The sequence below is a fragment of the Phyllobates terribilis genome, unplaced genomic scaffold (assembly GCF_046119375.1).
Source record: "Phyllobates terribilis strain yellow unplaced genomic scaffold, ASM4611937v1 Scaffold_4__5_contigs__length_816908805, whole genome shotgun sequence".
Taxonomy (NCBI): Eukaryota; Metazoa; Chordata; class Amphibia; order Anura; family Dendrobatidae; genus Phyllobates; species Phyllobates terribilis.
This window is the reverse complement of record NW_027362764.1, coordinates 357,688,205-357,714,334: the sequence shown is the minus strand read 5'-3', so window position 1 is coordinate 357,714,334 and position 26,130 is coordinate 357,688,205. Positions and strand designations below refer to the sequence as shown.

The window sequence follows — 26,130 nt, the reverse complement described above, 5'->3', positions numbered from 1 at the left end:
ACGCTGCGGAAATGAAGCAGAAATTTTCTGCTTCATTTCTGCATGTCTTCTCCCGGATAAACTCATGCGGAATTCCGCACGCGTTTATCGTGCGTTTATCGCGCGATTTCCACAAGCGGAATTGCCTTGCATTTTTTATGGCACTGCAAAGGCAATTCCGCTTGCGAAAACGCAAAATTAATGAACATGCTGCGGATTTTTCCCCGCAGCAAAAACGCTGCGGAAAAATCCGCAGCATGGCCATTGAACTTGCGTGATCACATTGGGGACCATGGGGGCGGATAACATAGCGTTTCATAAGCGTTTACGCTGTGGAAAATCCGCAGCATATCCGCTTGAAAAACACTACGTGGGCACATACCCTAATAGGTCATGTTCTCAGGATTTTCTTAGTACTACACAGGTGGTAAAAGTATCATGAAGGCATCTGAAATTCACTTGTGCAATAATATAGAAATCCTGAAAATATGACCTGTTGGGGGCCGTGAGAACTGGAGTTTGGGAAACACTGAATAAGATGAAGCTGCATTAGTTTGAAAAACTGAAGCAGAATGAACTCATTGATCATTTTGGAGTCTGTCTGATTTTCAGTTTGTGTGTTATTTAATGGTACAATTAGTTCTGCTTGCCATTCTTTGTCCAAATAACTTCTGTTCCCTAAAACTGAACAGAGAAACCGTATTCAAATTTCATATGTGAAACAGTTTACTCCATTACTAAAATGTGTATACTGTGTGTTTGCATGTTAAAATACTATATTCCATTTTTTTTCTTTTACAGAGCACAAGCAACAGAGTATCTCATTCTTCTAGCGTTGAGGAGCCAAAATCACATGCTGCCTCCCACTCAAGAGAATCCTTTGTGCCAAGCCATGCGAGTGCATTTCATTTACCTGACTCTCCACATTCTTCAGCAATTTTTTATTCCAGTTCAACATTGCCATCACAGAGAGTTAGCTCTCCTTTATCAATTGCGCAAGTAGGCTCTCCAACTAAACTCCAGCGGGTGGGCTCTGCATCAGAGAGTACTGGTTATAATACCACACAGAGAATTTCTTCTCCAAAACAATCTCCTAGCCGCCTTGCCAAATCCTACAGTACCAGTTCACCTATCAACATTGTTGTATCATCAGCAGGTCCGTCTCTTTCATCTGCACGAGTGACTTCTCCACCAACCATCCAGTCTAATATATCTTCTTCACCTTTACATCAGCTGAGTTCAGCAATTGGTTCGTATGCCACTCTGTCACCTACAAAACGAGTAGTTCATTCCTCTGATCAGTACACTAAGCCTTCACAAGAACTATATGCCACAGCCACATTGCAGAGACCTGGCAATTTAGCAGGTAATTAATCTTTATTTTATTTATATATACACGGCATAAGTGCATTATGTAACTCATTCAGGACTGAGCAAATGAATACCATTCCAAATAATATAAATTTAATTTGTGTCAATTTCTCTTTGTATCGCTTATTGCATATGTAATTTATAATTATGTAACTTAAATTACAAAAAAAGCTAAATTTGAAAAAAAGTTGATTTTTCATAATTAATGCATATAGTTAATATACTTTAAATAAGTATACTATACCAATATATTATTAAACTTTTTGCATTTGTTTATTTATTGATGAGAGAAATGTATTTGGAATGTTGAGACCCACTAATTAGATTTAGATCATAAAAAATCACTAAGTGTACAGCACTAACAAATAGTAAATCTATAATATAAGATAGAGGATAGTAAGGAAAAGTTAATATGGATATACAATAAAACATAATTTTTACTGCAAAAAAGCAAAGAGGGTGTTCCAGCTTCTGGTAAAATGTCCAATCTTTAATTATTAAAAATTCCATTCCTGGAACAGTAAACAGTCAAACAGTTGGGAGAAAAAGCAACGTGTTTCGAACGCAATCCTGCATTCTTTCTCAAAGTCTGCTGAGAAATTTACCCATCAATCCTAAATATTCCGATGGACGAATCCAAATGGGGATTGAACTCAAATGATATTAATTAAATGCTTTGCAAGAAATCGTAACGACCAAAGAAAAAAAGAAAAGCACCCTAAAATAAAAGAAAGCAAAATATGAAGTACCCTAAATAAATATACAAAATTCAGAAAAAAACAAATACTAATGAAATAAAAGGAAATTAATATAGAAACATGATTTAAGCCATCAGGACATTTGTTGCCTAGGTTGAACATCCAAAATGCCTATCTTGTTAATAATAGTCTCCTCATAACAGCTCCGCGTATTGGTCTGTTGACCCTTTCAATCCCGAAGGCCTAAAATTAAGATACTTTTAGCTGATGATAGGAAATTAATTGTCTAACTACAGAAAAAATGTCACATATGCTATTAGATGTACCTCTTGTCATACAATGTACATTGGATGTACTAGCCTTAGAGTAAAAATTTGTATAACGGAACACCTTAACTAGATTTCCAATGTCAATAATACTAACTGACACATTTCTTCTGTAGCTAGAAATTTAATTTACTATCAGCGAAAAGTATCTTCATTTCAGGCCGTCGGTATTGAAATGGTCAACAGACACATACGCCAAGGTGATAAGAGGTGATGATTATTAACAAGAGTTGCATTTTGGATTTTCAACCTAGGCACCAGGTGTCCTGATGTCTTAAACCTACGCTGTGAAATCATGTTTTATTATTCATTCATTTTTATTTCATTAATATTTGTTTTCTCTAAATGAATATGTTGGCATGTAAAAGTTTGGGCACCCCTGGTCAAAATTACGGTTATTGTGAACAGTTAAAAAAATTGAAGAAGAAATGATCTCGAAAATGGAAAATGGGCCAATACAAAAGTTTGGGCCTTGGAGGTTTGTGTGCTCAGATTACTTTGACTAAGATTTCAGACCTTAATTAGCCAGTTAGGGTTATGACTTGTTCACTAACATCGTTAGGAAAGGCCAGGTGATGCAAATTTCCCAGCTTTATAAAAACCCAGCCTCCTCTAATCTTGTGCCAAAAAAAAACAGCAGCCATAGATTCTTCTAATCAGCTGCCCAGCACTTTGAAAGTGGTGGAGGCCCACTAAGGAGGATGTAGCATTGGCGTCTCTGCCTTCTGCCGGGCAGAGACACCGTTCCCCTCACCGCCGCGGTCCTGGTCCGGCATCTTCCTGCTCCCCTGCTGCTGTGGCATGCACCGCGCACAGCTTCCCGGGCACTGTGCTTAGGGCACGCCCGCGCTCCCTCCCTCTTGAAGGGGCCGCGCGCGCCGTTCTATAGAGTCCCCTTCCAATGGCCGGAGGACTTCTCATATATAAGGCACCTCCTCCAAAATGGAGGTGCCTGTGCAAGGTGGTTGTTCCATGTGCTAACACTTGCTCCAGCCCTCAGGTCCCGCTGCCTGTCTGTCCTCCAGTCTGTCTACAATCATGCCCACCAGCCTGCTTACCTGGAGCATCAGCCAGTTACCTGCCGTGCCCGCCAGCCTGCTTACCCAGCGCACCTGTCTGTTACCTGTTGTGTCCGCCAGCCAGCCTACCTGGAGCACCTGCCTGTAACCTTTCGTGCTTGCCAGCCTGTCTTCCTGGAGCACTTGCCGGTTATCTGCCGTGTCCGCCTGCTTGCCTACCCGAAGCACCTGTCTCTGCCAGTTACCTGCCATGCCCGCGTGCTTGCCTACCTGGAGCACCTGTCTGGCTATATTCCGTACCAGCTTGCTTATGTACCCCGACCACCTGTCAACCTTCCTGCCGTGCTCATCCGCTGTACCGGTCAGCTCCTGTCATCTGACCCGTGGGAGTCACCTGCTCTCAAACAAGGTCGGTTCCAGAGTGTCACCTGGTCCACCTGCCCGGTCCCTCCCTGATTCAAGGAGTCGACTGAGCCGCCGTGTGACCTGGGTCGGTCCGAGTATGCACTTAGTTACGCCCCTCTGGTGCCTCCTTGCACCGCAGCACAGAGATTCCACACCCAGACCTGTAACAGAGGAGAAGGCTATAAGAAGAAAGCAAAGTGTTTTCAAGTTGCCCTTTTCTCAGTTTGAAATGTAATTAAGAAATGGCAGTTAACAGGAACAGTGAAGGTCAAGATTAAGGTCTGGAAGACAAAGAAAAATTTCAGTGAGAGCTGCTCGTAGGATGTCTAGAGAGACAAATCAGAACCCCCTCTTGACTGCAAAAGACATTGTGAAAGATATAGCAGACTCTGGAGTTGTGGTACATTGTTGTACTGTTCAGAGTCACCTGCACAAATATGGCTTTCATGGAAGAGTCATCAGAAGAAAACCTCTCCTGCTTCCTCACCATAAAATTCAGCATCAGAAGTATGTAAAAGAACATCTAAACAAGCCCTATGCATTTTGGAAACAAGTCCTGTGGACTGATGAAGTTAAAATAGAACTCTTTGACCACAATGATCAAAAGTATGTGTGGGGAAAAAAGGGCACAGAATTTCATGAAAGAAGATCTTGCCAACCATTAAGCATGGGGTGAATGAATCATGCTTTGGGGTTGTGTTGCAGCCAATGGCACGGAAAACATTTTATGGGTAGAGGAAAGAATGGATCCACTGAAATTTCAACAAATTCTTGATGCAAATGATTCGCCCCCTGGGCCGTGGGGCACTCGGATCCGGGCAATAGGGAGCGATGGGAGTAGTAGTGGCAACCCGGTTCCGTGGCTCAGGGTGGTCAGGCCAATGGTAGTCCGTTATATTGATTATGTCCGACTACGCCACCCGTGGATTGCGGTTATTAGGAACCGCCGCTGCTTGCAGACCGCTGGGGCTGATGAGGTGTGCAGCTAGGGTAGTGTGACTCCCCACGGGAAGAGTGCGGCCCCAGGGCAGTATAGTGGATGGTGGGAGTGATGATAGTGAGAGTCCCAGTGATGATAGTGCTGGAGGAGCAAGGAGCACACAGACAACAGGTTGCAGTCCAGGGTCTTTACTGAAACAGGTAAATTGACCCATAAACAGTCCCAGCTAGGAGGGGACCTGGATGTCTGAGAGCAACGGGGAAATTGGCCCTGGTCAGGGTGAGGGTGTAGGCCTACCGTGCTTTCTGCGCTCCTTCTGACTATCTCCTCCTGATAGGATAACAGCCCACGTGTCCGAGCTTTCCGTGCTTTCTCGCCTGTATGGCCTGCGACGTGGGTTCCTTTTTGCTCCCAGCCTTGAACGGCTTTACTGGTCCCTTCGGTTGTGGCAGGGCCTCCAGGCTTCTTAGGCCAAGGAATGTATAGTCCCTTGCGGACTGGTTCTCTGCTGGGGGATGTAGAATCCTTCCAGCCTCAGACACCAAGTCTGGAAAAGTAAGTCTTTATCTGCCAAGACAGGCTCTCTTCGCCTCTTGTCTCTGGCTTGTGGCTCTCCTCCTGCCACACTTCCTCTTAGGTTACAATGCAACTTTCTGTCCCTGCTCCACTCTGGGACACGTCTCAGAGCTGAGACAGGCAATCCAGTTCTCCCTAACCCTGCTCTCAGTACCAGCTTTTATAGGGGCAGCCAGCTCCCCCTACTGGCCTGAGACAGGAGGCATTGCATGCTAATGTTCCCCTGACCAGAGAACCTCCCCCTTGCTCTCAGACACAGCTTTAATTACACTTGTGGCATCCAGGTCTGGGTGACACACAAACATAACACCATCTGTAAAAAAGCTGAAGTTGAAAAGAGGATGGCTTCTACAAATGGATAATAATCCTAAACACACGTCAAAATCCACTAACATAAAAGGCGCAAGCTGAAGGTTTTACAATGGCCCTCACAGATCCCTGATCTGAACATCATTGAAAATCTGTGGCTAGACCTCAAAATAGCAATGCATGGAAGATGACCCAGGAATCTCATAGAACTGGAACAATTTTCCAAGGAAGAATAGCTGAAATCCCTCAAACAAAAATTGAAAGACTCTTGTCTGTTTACAAAAAGCATTTACAAGCGTTGATACTTTCAATGGGGGGTGCTCCTAGGTGTTAACCATGCAGTGTGCCCAAACTTTTGCAAAGGCCCATTTTCCTTTTTGTAATTTTTAAAATGTAAAAGATGAAAAAAATATGTTTTTTGCCTAAAATACAAAGGAAATGTGTCATCTTTAACTTAAGGCCTTTTAGAGATCATTTCATCCACAACTTGCTTAACTGCTCACAATTAGTGATGAGCGAATATTTTCGCAAAACGATCGCAAATGTTAAATTCGGCACAAATATGGCACATTCGGATTCGTGATCGAAAACACAAGCATTTTTTCTTAAAATTGTCAAAAATCTGTAACATTCGGTGAAAAAGTGTCGGAAAATTATTGCGTTGCAACTAAAGTGTTTTTAACACTTTGGCTAATATACTGGTGGTGTATGATGAGTGGGAAGACGTGTTTGGTGAGGTGACGGGCTGGGGAGAGCTCACAGAAGCTGAGAGCAGCTCCATGCTTGTAATCTTTTTTTTTTTTTTCCTAACTTTGTGTGCAAATCGCAGCAAGCCAATCAGGGCACAGGAAGCATTCACTCTGTCCAGACACATGCGCTTGTGCCATTGGCTGCTGAAATCACATGTCCTCTCTATATAAAGAACGGACATGTTGTGCCATTTTCTGATCACAAGTCACAGATGCTGCCACTGGACGCTGCTCCTGCATACTGAGAGATTTTAGCTAGATAGATAGGCGGTTGCTTCTAAGTCAGATAGTTTAGATAACTAGTGTCCTGTGTGTCTGTGAAATCGACCTTCCAGCAGATTTTTTTTTCCTGCACCATTACTGAGGTCTAGACAAAGACAGCAGGGCCCATGTCATAGAACTCTGTTGTGCACTGTTTCTATTGTGCTCCATGCACGGGTAACCCTTAAAAATTCTATTTTTTTCACTTGCTAATGTGATACAGCAAGCCCTACTAGCCCAACTTGTCATTTTGTGGGGTTGAAATTCAGCTGTATGCAGAGCTCCTGAGTGCAGAGTGCAAAAATATATTTTTTTCATTTGCTAATGTGATACAGCAAGCTATAGTAGCCCACCTTGTCCTTTTGTGGTGGTGAAATGAAGCTGTGTTTAGACTGAGTAAACAAACAATTTTTTTTCTGTTGCTAACAAGAGTAAAAAAATATTTTTTTTTCTGTGACAAACGTGATACAGTACATCATATGTCACCTTGTCATTTTGTAGCTGTGAAATTCAGCTCATGCAGAGTAAAAAAAATCTATTTTCTTTGACTAACGTGATACAGCAGGCTAGATCTGAGTTTGAAATATTTTGGAGCATACATTCCATGTTATACAGGCCTCATCCACAGTAAAAAAAAATACTTTCTTCATTAACTAACGTTATACAGCAGAGGACATCTCAGTTTGAAATAGTTTGGAGCATATCTGCTATGTTATACAAGTGTCATCCACACTAAAAAAATACTTTCTTCTGTTCTTAACATGATACGGTAGGGGACATCTTAGGGTGCCAAAGGAGGGTGGATTACTGTGATCGAGGGAGGTTGGTGATACCACAAAAATCAGAGCCACACTAAGAAGAATTAAAATTCCCCCAAGGTTCAAGAAAAAACACAGCAAAAAAGGGCAGGTGCAGCAAACCCATATAAAGATGGTGGCTACACAGGTGCAAAATACTGATGAGACAATCACTCACAACCTACCATTTCATGGAGGGGGTGACTACTTAGTATTTTAATTGCACACCAAGTGCACCCCATGTGAACAGTAACCTCGGTTTACAATACCAGCAAATTAAGCTGTGTTTAGACTGAGTAAACAAACTGTTTTTCAAGTACATCCCTCAGGACAGCAGACATGGAGGTAGTCTTTCCTTGACCTATGACGGGACAGGATCACAAAGAGGTTAAAAGGCCCCTCCTACCTCAACCCTCCAGTGTTTTTTCCTGTCCCTTGCACGACAAACGCAGGAGAGGAATGCGCAGCAGCGCAAAGATAACCTGGGAGCTCGAGGATCGGAGAGGATCAAACTCTTCCCTTTCCTCTGTGAAGAGGCTCTGGGCTGATACTTCACTGGGCGGGGTCCCCCAGCCAGGTCAGTAAAGCGGGAAGTGGCTCCTGTCTTTTCTGCTTCCCTCAGTGGAGGGCTCTCGGCATCAAGCTGCATGTGCTCCAAGGTGGAGCTTCGTTTTACGGACTCAGGGGGATCAGGGGGTCTCGACCTTCCCTTCCCTCTGTCAAGCAGTCCGGGGCTGACACCTCTCTGGGTAGAGGTCCCTCAGCCAGCAGCCAGCCTGTGCAGCAGTCCCGGTGTGACGCCACTTCCCTCCATGATGGGCTCTCGGCATTATCAGCACCCCCTGTTGTTCTAATGGGTGTGGAGCCAGCACAGTTAAATGCATAAGTGCATGGGGCTAGGCCTCTGGGCAGTTACTAGCCTCATGCCATATGCCAAAGCTGGGCCTGGAGCCCCATGTGCTAAAGTTTGACTTCAGTTAGCCGCCTGTCATGGCTGCACAGGGCCTCATGATTGGGCTTCACAGTTTGACTTATGCCAAACATGTTTGTCTCTCTGTATGGTGGAATAAACACATGCTTCACTGTTGTCTGCAGACCAGTATCAGTTATCAGTCTAAAAGACACATGAGGTTGATTCAGCACATTATCTCCATGAAGTCTGCCCTCCAGCTGTGCCTCATTAAAGTGGCTTCTTCAGGTGGAGCTAGTCTGACAATTGAGGTGTACTACTCCTATAGGAGGTTTATTCTGAGTTCAGATTAATTACTCTCCTGATTGAAAGAGTCTAGTCTCTTGTCTAGCGCCTTAGAACACTGCTCTAGTCTGTGCTTTGTAGTGCCTCGGTGCTTCATAGTAAATTATAGTGCCTCATGGTAAAATCATAGTGCCTCATTATGCCTCATGGTACATCATAGTCCCTTATGGTACATTACTATGCCTCATTATGCTTTATGGTACATCATAGTGCTTCATTATGCTTTATAGTACATCATAGTGCCTCATTATGCTTTATAGTACATCATAGTGCCTCATTATGCTTTATAGTACATCATAGTGCCTCATTATGCTTTATGGTACATCATAGTGCCTCATTATGCTTTATGGTACATCATAGTGCTTCATTATGCTTTATGATACATCATAGTGCCTCATTATGATTTATGGTACATCATAGTGCCTCATTATGCTTTATGGTACATCATAGTGCTTCATTATGCTTTATAGTACATCATAGTGCCTCATTATGCTTTATAGTACATCATAGTGCCTCATTATGCTTTATGATACATCATAGTGCCTCATTATGATTTATGGTACAATCCTAGTGCCTCATGGTACATCATAGTGCCTCATGGTACATCATTATGCCTCATGGTAAAATAGTACCTCATTATGCTTTATGGTACATCATAGTGCCTCATTATGCTTCATGGTACATCTTTATGCCTCATGGTACAATCATAGTGCCTCATTATGCATCATGGTACATCTTTATGCCTCATGGTACAATCATATTGCCTCATTATGCTTTGTGGCATATCATATTGCCTCATTATGCCTCATGGTACATCATAGTGCCTCATGGTGCCTCATGATACAGTTATAGTGCCTCACGGTACAGTTGTACAGTCATAGTGCATCATTGTGACTGCCTCAGTGTGCCTCTGCATCAGTATGCTTTATGGTGTTGTAGCACCCTGAGGATTCGGCTGCTACAGGGGTATTGCACCTCAACCCAGAGGTGTGATATTCCACTCCCGGGTAAGGATGGAGTGTGGAACTGAGCTCAGTTAGCTGCATACACTACATACATCCCATTTCCGAGGGACAGACCGATGGTACTCCCACTAGGTATATGTGCAGGTACGACAGTGTCTGTCCCTGGCTGGAGTGGGAGGGGGGTGGAACATCCCAGTAGTGTAGGGGCAGATAGGGGGAGCAGTCTGGGTAATGCTAGGAGCTCATTGGGTGCTGGTCACCTGAGCTCACACATAGAGGGAGTATATAAGGTAGATCAGGGTCAAACAGGCAGACAGTTACCAGTCAGTCTGTTGTAGAGAGGTCCAGGAGAGCCTGCATAGAGAAGAGAGAGAGGAGAAGAGAAGGACCCAGAGGGGGAGAAGAAGGAACCCCAAGAACCCAGAATTAGACCAGAAGGGTGAAGGGTTGGCACGCAAGGGAACCGGATCCCAAATTAGTGGAGGAGAGAAACAACCCTCAGCTAAGAACCGGAGGCTGCGACATTACATGTGGAGCAGCCCCTCACTAAGTCCACTAAGAAGGCACACCAGGCATAGGGTCAGGGAACCCCGAAGAGGTGCACCCACCAAGAGGCCCGAGGGAGCCGGATATAAGTGGACCCCTGGTGAGGAAGGCCAGTAGAAAGGACAGTCAGAAAGGGAGCTCAGGACCACGCTCCAGAATTGCTTGGGGGTTGGCTGAGTCCAGGACCTGGTGGACGCAGCACGGCTCGGGCGGTCACTTAAGGCCAGAGTGACCGCAAGAACAGCAGTAAGTAAAAACCCTGAACTGCACAGCCCGACTCTGAGTCTTTTTACCATCCACACTGCACCTCCACCACAACCACCATCCTCTACACCTGACCCCCTGAGGCTATACCCCTCCCGTTGGGGGTTATACTACCACAGCTGCACATCTACCATCAGCCTCAGCGGACCCTGCTGCAGCGGCGGCCTTTTGACCGCAAATCAACGGGTGGCGTAGTCGACACTAAGAACTAATAACATCTGTAAAGACTGCCACACACTGAGCTTGACACCCTGGGCACGGACCGGGTCACAGCCACTCGGAGACTACAACCCCCATCTGATCCGGCTCCGGGTATCCCCCTAACAACACTGGCCCAGGGGGCGCGTCAGTGTCTCATAGCACCTTAGGGTGCCTTTGTGCCTCAGATTGCCTCATTGTACTTTATAGTGCCTCTGGACCTCATAGTGCCTCATTGTACTTTATAGTGACTCTGAACCTCATAGTACCTCATTGTACTAAATAGTTTCTCATTGTGCCTGTGGCCTTGTGCCCCTGTGGATTTGTGACTTTGTGCCTGTAGCTCTGTGCCTACAGCTTATGCCTTGGGACACTGCCATCGTGCCTCGTATTTTGTGTCTCCAGCCTACCTTTTCACACACTGTCTCTGGGCTTGATTCTGGTTATAGGATCTTCGTATTTATGGACCCAAATCCAGCTTCCTTTGCCTCAATCTGTGCATCTGGGCTTAGCCAGAGGAACAACTATGCTCTGATTGGCCTAGTATTCTGTTTTGGAACAGGGATATCAATTCAGCTACTGCCTTTAAGTACTGGGGGTTGTGGTTGAAGGGAGACATATGTCTATTGAGTTCATCCTATAACATAACATACTACTGTTCCGGGAGTAGATAAACCCATGAGATAGGTGCTAATCATGTTGGGGGAAAGAATCTTTCCAGACTCCACATACGGCGATCGGTCTAGTTTACTCGATCATCCTCCTGTTAAAAATTCTAGTCCCATAGTCTGTAATATTATATTTATCAAGGAGGGTATCTTGACCTTCTTTGTACTTTTGTTGTGAATCAACATTACAGCATGATATGGCAGAAGACCCCGTACTCTCACTACACTTAAAGCAGTCAGGGCGCCTACAATAAAGAATTTAAGAACCCATAGTCCCACTGCCTCACAGTAAATAATCTCCTTCAGCGATGGGAAGAAACTATCATTCCTCTAGCTACAGAGGAGGATCCCTGTCACGGGCACAGTCCGGGGGTACAAATATCACTGAGAAAATCTCATCTTGTTCCCACATTTATTTTGCACATGGTAGTGGGATCACCTGTTAGGCCTTTATTTTCTCCAGGCCAAGCCCAAGTTTGATAACTGGTCTTGAACTTATTAAAAATAAAATTATATATAATACAAATGTCGACATGAAATGTCTGGGCTAGTTACTTGTATAGAAGCAGTTTCTAAAGTATTCTTTCTTGTGGGAAGGGGTTCTTACCAGTCCCTGGAGTTTTACCAAGGTCCTGGATTATGAGCCAGATGTGAATATGACAAAACAGTTCCTGATTTTCCTTCATGTATGTGTGTGTACATTATATATATATATATATATATATATATATATATATATATATATATATATATATTTATTTATATTGTATATGGCACAACCAACAGTAAGGACATTTATTTAGGCCACTTTCATTAATTTTAGAGCCCAGATTCCATGTGTCGTTAACATTGACACCACATCAGGGGTTCTGATGAGCACTGATTGTTAATGGCTGGGGATGTTAACTGCCAGCATGCATGTTTATTGGTTTCATTGTACTATGGTAAGCTGTTCTGTAACCAGGGTTTAGTCGGAGCCCAGGAGGACTGGTGAAGGAACAGCCCCGTGTTATTAAGCACATGCAAGTTTATTGTTTGTCTACAACAGTCCTCATTGGGTTTGTGGCAGAGGCTATCACCATACTTTTGCGGGGCTAAAGTGATGTTTAAGGTCTATTCTATGGCTGCGGTGTTATAAGTACAATCTTTCTAACAATCACAGCGGTTCATTATTGGTGTTGGGGTTCAACATGGGAGTCTCTTTCTCCCTTTGTTTCTGCTGCATAATTTATCACATTTATACTGAATGTTTGCATTATACAGTACAGACCAAAAGTTTGGACACACCTTCTCATTTAAAGATTTTTCTGTGTTTCCATGACTTTGAAAACTGTACATTCACACTCAAGGCAGCAAAACTATGAATTAACATATGTGGAATTATATACTTAACAAAAAAGTGTGAAACAACTGAAAATATGTCTTTTATTCTAGGTTCTTCAAAGTAGCCACCTTTTGCTTTGATGACTGCTTTGCACACTCTTGGCATTCTCTTGATGAGCTTCAAGAGGTAGTCACCGGAAATGGTCTTCCAACAATCTTGAAGGAGTTCCCAGAGATGCTTAGCACTTGTTGGCTCTTTCGCCTTCACGCTGCGGTCCTGCTCACCCCAAACCATCTCGATTGGGTTCAGGTCTGGTGACTGTGGAGGGCAGTCATCTGGTGTAGCACCCCATCACTCTCCTTCTTGGTCAAATAGCCCTTACACAGCCTGAAGCTGTGTTTGGGGTCATTGTCCTGTTGAAAAATAAATGATGGTCCAACTAAACGCAAACTGGATGGAATAGCATGCCGCTGCAAGATGCTGTGGTAGCCATGCTGGTTCAGTATGCCTTCAATTTTGAATAAATCTCCAACAGTGTCACCAGCAAAGCACCCCCACACCATCACACCTGCTCCTCCATGCTTCACGGTGGGAACCAGGCATGTAGAGTCCATCAGTTCACCTTTTCTGCGTCGCACAAAGACACGGTGGTTGGAACCAAAGATCTCAAATTTGGACTCATCAGACCAAAGCACAGATTTCCACTGGTCTAATGTCCATTCCTTGTGTTTTTTAGCCCAAACAACTCTCTTCTGCTTGTTGCCTGTCCTTAGCAGTGGTTTCCTAGCAGCTATTTTACCATGAAGGCCTGCTGCACAGGGTCTCCTCTTAACAGTTGTTGTAGAGATGTGTCTGCTGCTAGAACTCTGTGTGGCATTGACCTGGTCTCTAATCTGAGCTGCTGTTAACCTGAGATTCCTGAGGCTGGTGACTCGGATAAACTTATCCTCAGAAGCAGAGGTGACTCTTGGTCTTCCTTTCCTGGGGCGGTCCTCATGTGAGCCAGTTTCTTTTTAGCGCTTGATGGTTTTTGCAACTGCACTTGGGGACACTTTCAAAGTTTGCCCAATATTTCGGACTGACTGACCTTCATTTCTTAAAGTAATGATGGCCATTCGTTTTTCTTTACTTAGCTGTTTTTCTCTTGCCATAATACAAATTCTAACAGTCTATTCAGTAGGACTATCAGCTGTGTATCCACCTGACGTCTGCACAACACAACTGATGGTCCCAACCCCATTTATAAGGCAAGAAATCCCACTTATTAAACCTGACAGGGCACACCTGTGAAGTGAAAAACATTTCCGGTGACTACCTCTTGAAGCTTATCAAGAGAATGCCAAGAGTGTGCAAAGCAGTCATCAAAGCAAAAGGTGGCTACTTTGAAGAACCTAGAATATAAGACATATTTTCAGTTGTTTCACACTTTTTTATTAAGTATATAATTCCACATGTGTTAATTCATAGTTTTGATGCCTTCAGTGTGAATGTACAATTTTCATAGTCATGAAAATACAGAAAAATCTTTAAATGAGAAGGTGTGTCCAAACTTTTTGTCTGTACTGTACATATATATCAGACACTCGTTATGGTTATTTACCTTTGTAGATCTCTTTACTTGTCTATATTTCTTCTGATCGTACAGATCTTTTCTATATCTAGCCTGGTTCTTGCCCAGGACTTTGGTCCCTGGAGTCTTCTGTACCCACCTTGGTGCTATTTATTTGTTATTTCTCCATGTGTGCTGTCCTGAGGGATGTACTGGAAAAAGGGAATTAGACCTACCGGTAATTCTGTTTCCAAGTAGTCCCTCAGGACCGCACCATTAATTCCTTCCCTTATTTTTTTCTTTGGGCTTTCGCGGAATCGGTCTTCCCGTGGGTCATTCGTTCGTCTTGTCGCCATGACTCTGGATTGAGCTGCTGCTGTTAAAGTGGTTCTTGTATATGAGTTTCTAGTAGTTTGTATAGACCATTTGCATCCATCCTTCGGTGGTAATTCATAAAAACACTGGAGGGTGGAGGTGGGAGGGGCCTTTTAACCTCTCTGTGATCCTGTCCCATCATAGGTTAAGGAAGGACTACCTCCATTTGTGCTGTCCTGAGGGACTACCTGGAAACAGAATTACTGGTAGGTCTAATTCCCTTTTTTTTTCTATTGATAACAGAGTAAAATATTTTTTTTTCTGTGACAAACGTGATACAGTCAGCCATAAGCCACCTAGTTTTTTGTGGTGGTGAAATTAAGCTGTGTGTAGATTGAGTAAACAAGCTATTTTTTTTCTGTTGCTAACAAGAGTAAAAAAAATATATATTTTTCTGTGACAAACGTGATACAGAACGTCATATGTCACCTTGTCTTTTTCTGGCGGTGAAATTCAGCTGTATGCAGAGCTCGTGCAGAGTAAAAAAAAATCTATTTTTTTCTGTGACTAACATGATATAGAATGCTAGATCTGAGTTTGAAATATCTTGAAACATATATTCTATGCTATACAGGCCTCATCCACAGTAAAAAAAAAAATACTTTCTTCAGTTACTAACATTATACAGCAGGGGACATCTCAGTTTGAAATAGTTTGGAGCATATCTGCTATGTTATACTAGCATCATCCACACTAAAAATACTTTCTTCTGTTACTAAAATGATACAGTAGGGGATATCTCAGGGTGTCAAGGGAGCGTGAATTACTGCGATTGAGGGGGGTTGGTGATACCAGACAAACTGTTAGTGTAGGTGCCAGAGGCGAGGAACAAATGGAGGAGGAAGAGGTGATGGGGGAGCAACAGTCAGTAGATGAAGAGGATAATTATACCCGCTCTGTTGTTCACGTTTGGCGGGAAGGGACGGAGGAAACAAACATTAGAGTTACCCAGTCACGAAGACAGCATGGGCTTGAACCTGATGGAAGAGCCCGACATAAGAGTGCCTTCTTCCTGCACTATCTGCAACATGATCCCCATATAGTTATGATTCAAAATAGTGCTGACTACTGGGTTGCCACTCTGTTAGATCCACGTTATAAGAGTAAATTTTGCAAGATGATTCCCGCCCTGGAAAGAGACCATCAAATGCTGGAGTATCGGAACATGCTTTCACATAACCTTAAGAAAGGTTTTCCCCAAGACAGCAGTGAGGAGGCACACAGTGTGCATCACAGCTTTACACTTCCAACCTCCAGCATGTCAATTCGTCAATGCCAAAATATTAGCTGCAGCAGTAGTGTAAGTGGCAGAAGGAATTTCTGTGAGTCCCTTCACACATTTTTTAGACCAGCTCGTGCACCAGCACAACAGAGTATAAGTCTGACACATGGTGAATGACTGGAGAGGATGGTGCAGGAGTATCTAGAACTCAATATCAATGCCATCAAGGAGGGTTTGGACCCTTTGACATTTTGGTCGTCAAAAATGGATGAGTGGTCTGAGCTCACCTGTCATGCCTTGGTGGTTTTATCATGCCTGGCAGCCAGCGTTCTCTCAGAATGTGTCTTCAGCATTGCTGGTGGTGTCCTGACGGATAAGGGCAGCCGGCTGTCCCCTGAAAGTGTAGACCACCTAACTTTCATCAAGATGAACAAGTCATGGATCTCCAAGGACTTTTGCATGCCAATCGCAAACTGTCCAGACTAGGTGGTGTAGTTTTTATTGTTCTGTATTGATCTTGCATAATTGCAGTCTGTGATAAGGCTTCTGTGCCTGCTCTTGCTGCTGCTGCAGGTGTTAACAAATTTTTTTAAATGTGAGCACTCCTGATTGTGTCTCCATCTGCTTGGTTGGCTGTAGTGGAAGAAGTGTCGCTCCCCATTATACTACTTCTACTCTAGTGAAATTGATGCCACTTTGTTGGTGTTAGGCTCTAATTTAGTGAAATATGAACACTCTTGGTTGGGTCTCCATCTGCTAGGTTGGCTGTAATGGAAGAGGTTTTTATCTCCGTTATACTACTTCTACTCGAGTGAAATTGATGCCATTTCGGTGGTGTCAGGCCCTAATTTACCCACATGTGACCACTCCTGGTTGGGTCTTTAGCTGCTGGGTTGGCTGTAGTGGAAGAAGTGTCTGTCCCCATTATAATACTTCTACTCTAGTGAAATATATTCCATTTTGGAGGTGTCAGGCCCTAATTTAGGGAAATGTGACCACTCCTGGTTGAGTCTCCATCTGCTGGATTGTCTGTAGTGGAAGAGGTGTCAGTCCCCATTATAATAGTCATACTCTATTGAAATTAATTCTTTGGTGCAGATATTGTTCTCCACACAGGGGTACACATGATTAAATCAAAATAGGTTTTCTTTCTGCCGTGGTATATAAAGCAGGTGACATGTCATCTTTTAATTCTTTGGTGCTGATATTGTTCTTCATACAGGGGTACACATTATTGATGAGCGAGCACTAAATGTGCTCAACTTAGTAGTTTAGCCGTTTCTCACAACCTACCCAGATCTGCTAGATTTGCTTGTCAAAATACGCTGCGTGTGTGCCCATTTCAGAAAGTCAGCTACAGCTTCTGCCACCCTGGCAATGCTTCAGCAGTGTTTGCAGATTCCAGCTCACTGACTGGTGTTCGATGTGACCATACGTTGGTAATCAACGTTGCAGATGTTAGGAAGGATTTGTGAGCAGCAGAGGGCAGTTGTTGAGTACCAGCTTCAACACGCCTTTTGGAATTTAGGTCAGCCTCCGCATATAACTGCTGATGAGTGGGCATGAATGTCTAACATCTGTGTCATCCTTCAAAACTATGAGGACTCCACCAAGATGGTGAACGGTGATGATGCTATAATTGGTGTCACCATCCCGCTTCTCTGTCTACTGAAATGCTCGCTTCTCACAATTAAAGAGGAGGCATTGCAGGTGGAGCAAGGAACTATACAGGGTGATAGAACACAGCCCAGCATCATCTCATCTCAATGGAGATTGGGTGATAATGAGGAGGAGGAGGAGAACATGGACAGTAATTCTCTTGATGAGGACACAGAAGTCCAATGCAAATAAATAGAAAATGAAAAACCGGCACTTATTCCAATCGCATACCTTTTTGCAGTCCAATAAGCGTCAGTCACAAATAGCTAGGGATCGCTAATCAGCAGGTGCTCTGCCCAAAGAAAGATTTTTCCTTTGATATCCTGTTAGTAGATAGAAGGCGGCACGCCAGCAACCGATTAAATATGAAGATCCTTTAGTCTTTACACACAATTTTAAAACATGGAGACGGGGAAGTGAGGGTCCTTTAGGACAACGGCTGTGGCGCACCAAGTTGGACCCGTTGAAGCACCAGCTTGGTGTGAAACTGCCGTCATCCTGAAGGAACCCTGCTATCCCGGCTCAATTTTTTTAAATTCTGTGTAAAGAATAAAGGATCTTCATATTTAATCTTTTGCTGGAGTGCCGCCTTCTACCTACTAACAGGATATAAGAGGACAATGAAGTCTTGGCTGTCTTGGAAGTCATAATGATGACCTTCAGTGGCCTAAACTGTGGCTTTGCTTATGCACGTTACTTCTCAAAATGCATTGCAGATCAGGCCATTGCCCAACTCTGTAGTCATGAAATTTAAGGCGTAAAGAAAGATCTTTGTGTGTGACTAAGCGCCACCAAGAAGTGTGAGCTGATGTTGGACAGACTGTCATTGCTTATGGAACAAGCTACATTAGAGGACTTCCTGGGAGAAATGGCAGCCTGAGCAGATACGGTTTCCTTCTATGCTCGTCCTTTCACCGAACTAAATGGCTGTGGTGAAATACAACTGTCACCGAGAAGCAGTGTCAGACTGAAAAACATGGAACCCACCAGAGGATTTGATTTTGAGGGCCCATCTTCCTCCCCTGCTCAAGAGCTCCATAGAAGCTGCAAGGTTTGCACTATGAACTCTACTGAAGGAGAAGCCAGGGCCCACCCGAGGATTCTCCGGCTCTCTGGTGGACCCGTCCAACTCTGCCGAGAAGAAGCCCATGCTAAGAAAAGTCTGTGTGAAGGTTCCCGAACACTCTATGGCTGCTTTACTACTGTGGACTGGCTCCAGCAATCTAGAAGATCCCTTCACTGGCTCCCAATTGTCCAGCATATCAAGTTCAAATTACTAACGCTGACCTACAAAGCCATCCATAACCTTTCTCCTCTGTACATCTCTGAACTAATCTCCCAATATATTCCCTCACATAATCTAAGGTCCTCCTAAGACCTCCTTCTCTCCACACGTATTCATTCCTCACCCAATCGCCTCCAAGACTTCTCCCGAATATCCCCCATCCTCTGGAATTTTGTGCCTCAACACGTCCAATTAGCCACCAAATTCGAATCCTTCAGACGGATCCTGAAAACCCATCTCTTCAAGACAGCCTATAGCCTGCCATTACCTCGCTGCAACCTCAACACCACCGGAGCTACTGCAACCCCTCCAACCTACTGTCTCCATCCTGTAGAATGTAAGCCCACAAAGGTAGGGTCTATAAGACTTAAGATGCATTCTGGCACCTTGGCAAAGCACAATTCTGTTTTCCCTCTGATATCTAACAACCAACAGATCATGCTGGAGAAACTTGCACCTACTGCCACTCAGTGTCTTCAGCTCCTTTGTGAGAAACTAATGTTTGGACAGCCACTCAATCTACCAAAAAAAATTCCTGAGAAGGAAATTGTGGATGGGTTTGCTTCTGGTACTAGGTGCGCTGCTAATACCATGGCGTGCCATAAATAAATGGAAATATTCCAGGCTGGTTGGAGACAAGCTCATTCCCACAGAAAAGTACCAGCAGCAAGCTAAGGAGATGGTGGACTCTATCATTATGAAGGCATTTGCTCGTTGTCTAGTATTCTGTTTTTTATACTAAAGATGCTGCTCATTTTTATAGTTTTAAGTGAGCACACAGAGACAGTGGTTTCTGCAGCAGCGCATCCAGACCAGGATAGTGGCGGAGAAATTGCTGGACCATCAGGTTGAGGATGCGAGCCATGCATGGCATGTGTGTGAGGTTGCCCTGGCGTAGGGCCGTCACCAGGTTTGCACTGTTATTGCACATGACCTTCCCTTGATCCAGGTTCAGTGGAGACAGCCATTGCTCAAACTCGGTCTGGAGAGCTGTCCACAACTTTTAAACTATATGACTGCGATCTCCAAGGCATATTAATTTTAACACTGCCTGGTTGCGGTGAGCCCTGGTTGCGCAGTGCGGAGGTGGGGAGGTTCTATCTGCACTGTTAGAATGTGTGTCTCATTAAGGCGGGGGTTGAGGGTGCAGATGGAGGCCCTAGAAAAGGTGGAGGAGGCAGAAGCACTGGAGGAAGTGTGAGATACAGAGGTTTGTCCTGCAAGCCTTGGGGATTCCAACACTTGCAGTCTAGTGACACCTTTGTGTCTAGTGGTTTAGTTCTCCATCCCCTGGTGAGTAGTAGTTAATTGCTCCATCCCTAACTGTTTAGTAGTTTAGTTTTCCAACTCCTGTTGTCTATTTTATTTAGTTCTCCATGTTCTAGTGTGTATTTGTTTCATTCTCCAACCTATCAATGCCCATCCCCAGCGGTTTCCATCTGGGGACGAGGGTTTGGATTGTGCTCGGACCCTACTTCGTCCGGCCCCAGATCAACTGAAAAAAATATTGGGCATCGCTACATGTGCTTTCCCCCTCTTGAGTCTGTGAAGCTTTGTCTCAGACCTCTGATGCCCCGGAAAAGAATGTGTGAACAGCTCTGCAGACCCGCCCATCTGTAGTTCCCCACAGTCAGTTGGGCGGTTGGAGAGTTGTGACACGGGGAAAAACAAGGGTAATTGGGATGCCATCTCTGATGACTGTACTGTGTGTGATGTTAAGGTGGAGGAAGAGGAGCAGAGGCCACTTGATGCAGCGCTTGTCATCTACTGGAGTACATCTTCTTTCTGGCCCTCATCTACAAAGCATACCGCTGTCTCGGCATCACCGACTTGGCCCTATCTTGGATCTCTTCATACCTAACCGTCATTTAGTGTCTTGCACACACCACCTCCTCATCTCGCCCCCTATGTGTTGGTGTCCCCTAAGATTCAGATCTAGGACCCCTGCTTTTCTCAATCTACACCTTCGGCCTGGGACAGCTCGTAGAGTCCACGGGTTTCAGTATCACCTCTATGCTGATGACACACAAATCTACATCTCTGAACCTGATATCACCTCCTTACTAATCAGAATCCCACAATGTGTGTCCGCTATTTTATCTATCTTCTCTTCTAGATTTGCAAAACCTAACATGGATAAAACATCTCATTCACCTCCCCCAACAAACCCATCCATCAAAGTCAATGGCTGCTCACTCTGATCTGTTCTTCAAACGTCAGAACCAAGCCCTTTCCACTTGCTTCCGACTCCAAATCCAAAATATCTACGGTATCTGCACATTCATCAACCAAATCTATCAAAACACCAGTGCACACCCTCACCATCTCCTGCCTCGACTACTGCAAACTCCTGCTCTGTGGCCTGCCTTCTACCACTCTCGCACCCCTCCAATCTATCCTAAACTGTGCTGGCCGCCTAATCCACCTGTCACCCTGCTATTCCCCAGCTTCTTCCCTCTGTCAATCCCTGCGCTGGCTCCCCATTGGCCAGAGTCTCCAGTTTAAAAGCCTAACTTTGGCATACCAAGCCATCCAAAACCTGTCTCCTCCATACATATGTGACGTAGTCTCCCTGTACTTGCCTGCACGCAACCCCCCATCCTTCCAAGACCTCCTTCTCTACTTCCCACTTACTGTATCTCTTCTTGCCACAATTGCATACAAGTTTTGTCCCGTGCATCTCCCCTACTGTGAAACTCTGTACCCCAACACATCAGACTGTCGCCTACCGTGGAAACCTTTGAAAAGGAAGCTGAAGAAGACCCACTTCTTGTGACAAACGGACAATCTGCAGTAACCCTCACTCCACCGTATCGCTGCATGACCAGCTGTACCCTGACCTACTGTATCCTCACCCATCCCTTGCAAATTGTGTTTGCACCCTCATGGGCAGGGTCCACTCTCCTCTTGTACAAGTCGGTGACCCCTTTTTACATGTAAAGCGCCACGGAATAAATGTCGGTATAATAATAATAATTATACTACTTGTACTCTGGGTCAATTGATGGCACTTTCCTGGTGTCTGCCCCTAATTTGATGTGCTATGGCAGCTCTTGGGCCCGTTTGAAGGTGTTGTGTATGCGTTTCTTTTTGCCCCCCCCATTGAATCCAATGGGGTTCGGCTATGTTCGGCAAATATTCGATGAATAAATTGGCAAATACTGCAAATTCGACGATCGTAATCCGAACCGAATATTGAAACATTCGCTCATCTCTACCCACAAGAGCAGTAATTTTGACCAGGGGTGCCCAAACTCTTACATGCCACTGTATTTATTTAGGTTACTTCACATTTTGTTCACTTTTATTTTATTTTTGGGTGGTTTTCTTTCTTTGTGTTTCTTTTGGTTTTTACGATTTTTTGTACAGTATTTAATTAACTAATATATCTTGTGAATTTTATCCCCATTTGAATTTGGGATAATTAGAATTGATGGGTAAATTTTCCTTTCAGGCTTTGACTTAGAGCACAGGATTACATTCAAAACTCGTTCCTTTCACATTCCCATCAGTTTGACCGTTTGTCTATCCAGGAATGGAATTTTAATAATTAAATAAAGACTGGACATTTTACCAGAAGCTGGAACACCCTCCTTGCTTTTTCATATCTACACACATATGGTCAGAAAGTGATTCCATGCATACTGTATCTCATTCATCTGCAGTGCGCTGGCTTTCCTCCTTTCGATTTTTGCATAATTGTTTTTATCCTTACAAAATACTTCAAAGTTCATGTCCAAAATCAATAATATAAGCATATACTCTCATGACCTCCCAATTTATATGCAATGGCTAAAATTACTATAAGGTAAATCGCTAAGGTCCATATAAATTATCTCACTCAACTATAGGCAATCATTTATTCCTTACTATGAAGAAAGAATAAACACTCATACATCACAGATGGGGGAGTATATAAAATATGTAAAGGAGTAATTAATATTGTATTATAGAGAAGGTAATTAGAAGGCAAGTATATTCAATGGAACCCACAAGCTTTATATATTTGTATTCCTGCATCAACAATAACATTGTTTATGCATTCCCGCACATATGATATCTCAAAAAAGTAATAGTACTTAGAGGTTATTATATTGTATACCCTACTAATAAATGCATTAATTGAGCAGCATGTCTTCATAGAAATCTATGCAAGATCATTTCAATATATACTGTGAAGTGCTATATTAGACTAGTTTGATATTAGAATGATCTTGCATAGGTATTAGTCAAAATCGCTGAAATACATGGGCAGCATGGATCTAGTGACAAATTCCCTTTAAACAAACATTGTATAAAACAATCGTAATACACTGCTGAAAAAAATAAAGGGAACACTCAAATAACATATCCTAGATCTGAATGAATGAAATATTCTCATTGAATACTTTGTTCTGTACAAAGTTAATGTGCTGACAACAAAATCACACAAAAATCATCAATGGAAATCAAATTTATTAACCAATGGAGGCCTGGATTTGGAGTCACCCCCAAAATTAAAGTGGAAAAACACACTACAGGCTGATCCAACTTTGATGTAATGTCCTTAAAACAAGTAAAAAATGAGGCTCAGTATTGTGTGTGGCCTCCACATGCCTGTATGACCTCCCTACAACACCTGGGCATGCTCCTGATGAGGTTGCGGATGGTCTCCTGTGGGATCTCCTCCCAGACCTGGACTAAAGCATCCGCCAACTCCTGGACAGTCTGTGGTGCAAAGTGACGTTGGTGGATGGAGGGAGACATGAAGTCCCAGATGTGCTCAATCGGATTCAGGTCTGGGGAACGGGCGGGCCAGTCCATAGCTTCAATGCCTTCATCTTGCAGGAATTGCTGACACACTCCAGCCACAAGAGGTCTGGCATTGTCCTGAATTGGGAGGAACCCAAGGCCAACCGCACCAGCATATGGTCTCACAAGGGGTCTGAGGATCTCATCTCGGTACCTAATGGCAGTCAGGCTACCTCTGGCGAGCACATGGAGGGCTATGCGGCTCTCCAAAGAAATGCCACCCCACACCATTACTGACCCACTGCCAAACCGGTCATGCTGTTACATGTGCTCAGTGTGAACCTGCTTTCATCTGTGAAGCGCACAGGGTGCTTATGGCGACTTTGCCAATCCTCGTGTTCTCTGGCAAATGCCAAGCGTCCTGCACGGTGTTGGGCTGTGAACACAACCCTCATCTGTGGACGTCGGGCCCTCATACCACCCTCATGGAGTCGGTTTCTAACCGTTTGTGCAGACACATGCACATTTGTTGCCTGCTGGAGGTCGTTTTGCAGGTCTCTGGCAGTGCACCTCCTGTTCCTCCTTGCACAAAGGCAGAAGTAGCGATCCTGCTGCTGGGTTATTTCCGTCCTACGGCCCCCTCCACGTCTCCTGGTGTACTGGCCTGTCTCCTGGTAGCGCCTCCAGCCTCTGGACACTACGCTGACAGACACAGCAAACCTTCCTGCCACAGCTCGCATTGATGTGCTATCCTGGATGAGCTGCACTACCTGAGCAACTTCTGTGGGTTGTAGAGTCCGTCTCATGGTACCACGAGTGTGAAAGCACAACCAACATTCAAAAGTGACCAAAACATCAGCCAGAAAGCATTGGTACTGAGATGTGGTCTGTTGTCCCCATCTGCAGAACCACTCCTTTATTGAGGGTGTCTTGATAATTGCCAATAATTTCCATCTATTGTCTATTCCATTTGCACAACAGCATGTGAAATTGATTGTCAATCAGTGTTGCTTCCTAAGTGGACAGTTTGATTTAACAGAAGTTTGATCTACTTGGAGTTATATTCTGTTGTTTAAGTGTTCCCTTTATTTTTTTGAGCAGTGTATATTGTATTTGAGAAAGTTGATCCTTTCCTCATTCATAAAACACTTCTTCCATTCTTCCTGCCTCCTAAGCTCACCATCCACTTTGAGAAAATATCAACTCAAATCTGGCTTACTCAGGCAAGATGGACTGCATGGAAAGGGGAGGGGTAAGGAGGTCAGAGGATCAGAGAGCGGAAACAAGCTGAGAGAGACATAGAAAGGTTTTGCTGACCTTTTTAAAATGTTTTTACCTCACTCCAGTGCTAGATTAATATTTACATTGATCACTACTGCTGTGTAGTTTCCACCAAGCTGTTGCTGCTTGGCTATGTGCTATAAAAAAAACAAAAGAACAGCAAGAATCCATGTTTGTGTGCTGTACTGTGTATGGGACAGATCACAGCTAGTCTGTCCCCACCAGATTAGAGCGTATTGAAAATTAAGAGCGAGAACTTTTGTAAGGTTCATATTGAGATGTCCTGTGGTGAAATGAGTAACTCTGTGTGTTATGTGTCAATGTGTATTTAAATGATCTTCCCTCCTGACTGTACATTGCCTGATGGCACGGCAACCCAGGACCTAGTAGGTTAGTAATGAGGCAGTCAAAAATAAACTGTAGTTTACTTGGTGTAACATAATGTATTTACAAGAGGTATCAGTAACAATTACGTTAGCATCTTCCACATTACACAGAGGCACATGCTTTGCGGTTACAGGTGGCGGTACATATCTTGTGAGAAGCATAACAGTTTCACAACATACTTTTATTAGGACCTTCCTTTTTTAACTTGTTTTCTTCTAACCAAAGCTCATTTGGTGCAATACCCAAGCCCCAGCCAGACAAGCTTTGTCATCACTAAATCTTCAAGATCTGCCCATGCAGCCATTGTCCCTTTATTCCACTGTGCCATCTTAGGGTCCCGACTAACCCACGGCTACCTCCTTCAGACCTCTTGCTCTGTGATATCCAAACTAAGCTTGCCTGCTGGTTCCTCATCCAAAATTCTCCCATGCACCTGTAGCGCCCCGAGGGTTCGGTCGCTACAGAGGTATTGCATCTCAACCAGATGTGCGATATCTCACTTCCAGGTAAGGATGGAGTGTGAATCAGGACCCCGACACCTGCATGCATTACACCACATTTCCGGGGGGCAGGGCGACCGATATGCTCCAAGTAGAGCACGACAGTCCCTGTCCCTGGCTGGAGTGGGGGGAGGGAACACCAAGGAAGGGGGAACCCTGTAGTGCATAGGAGGGAGAGGGCAGTTCCTGGGTGCACCTAGAGGGAGGTGTAGCACCCTGAGGATTCGGCTGCTACAGGGGTATTGCACCTCAACCCAGAGGTGTGATATTCCACTCCCGGGTAAGGATGGAGTGTGGAACTGAGCTCAGATAGACTGCATGCACTACATACATCCCATTCCAGAGGAGCAGGCCGACGGTACTCCCACTTAGAAATGTGCAGGTACAACCGAGCCTGTTCCTGGCTGGAGTGGGAGGGGGGTGGTACATCCCATGTAGTGTAGGGGCAGATAGGGGGAGCAGTCTGGGTAGTGATAGGAGCTCATTGGGTG

At 44.3% G+C, this 26,130-nt stretch overlaps 1 protein-coding gene across 11 annotated transcripts in view; it reads left to right on the top strand.

Annotated features, from left to right (window-relative positions):
- Positions 1-26,130, top strand: part of CTNND2 (catenin delta 2) — a 2,090,389-nt gene that overhangs the window by 676,354 nt on the left and 1,387,905 nt on the right. For all 11 annotated transcript variants that reach the window (XM_073678428.1, XM_073678425.1, XM_073678422.1 and 8 more), the window contains one exon: positions 781-1,345. In XM_073678428.1, the coding sequence (XP_073534529.1) occupies positions 781-1,345 (565 nt within the window). The remainder of the gene's footprint in view (positions 1-780; positions 1,346-26,130) is intronic.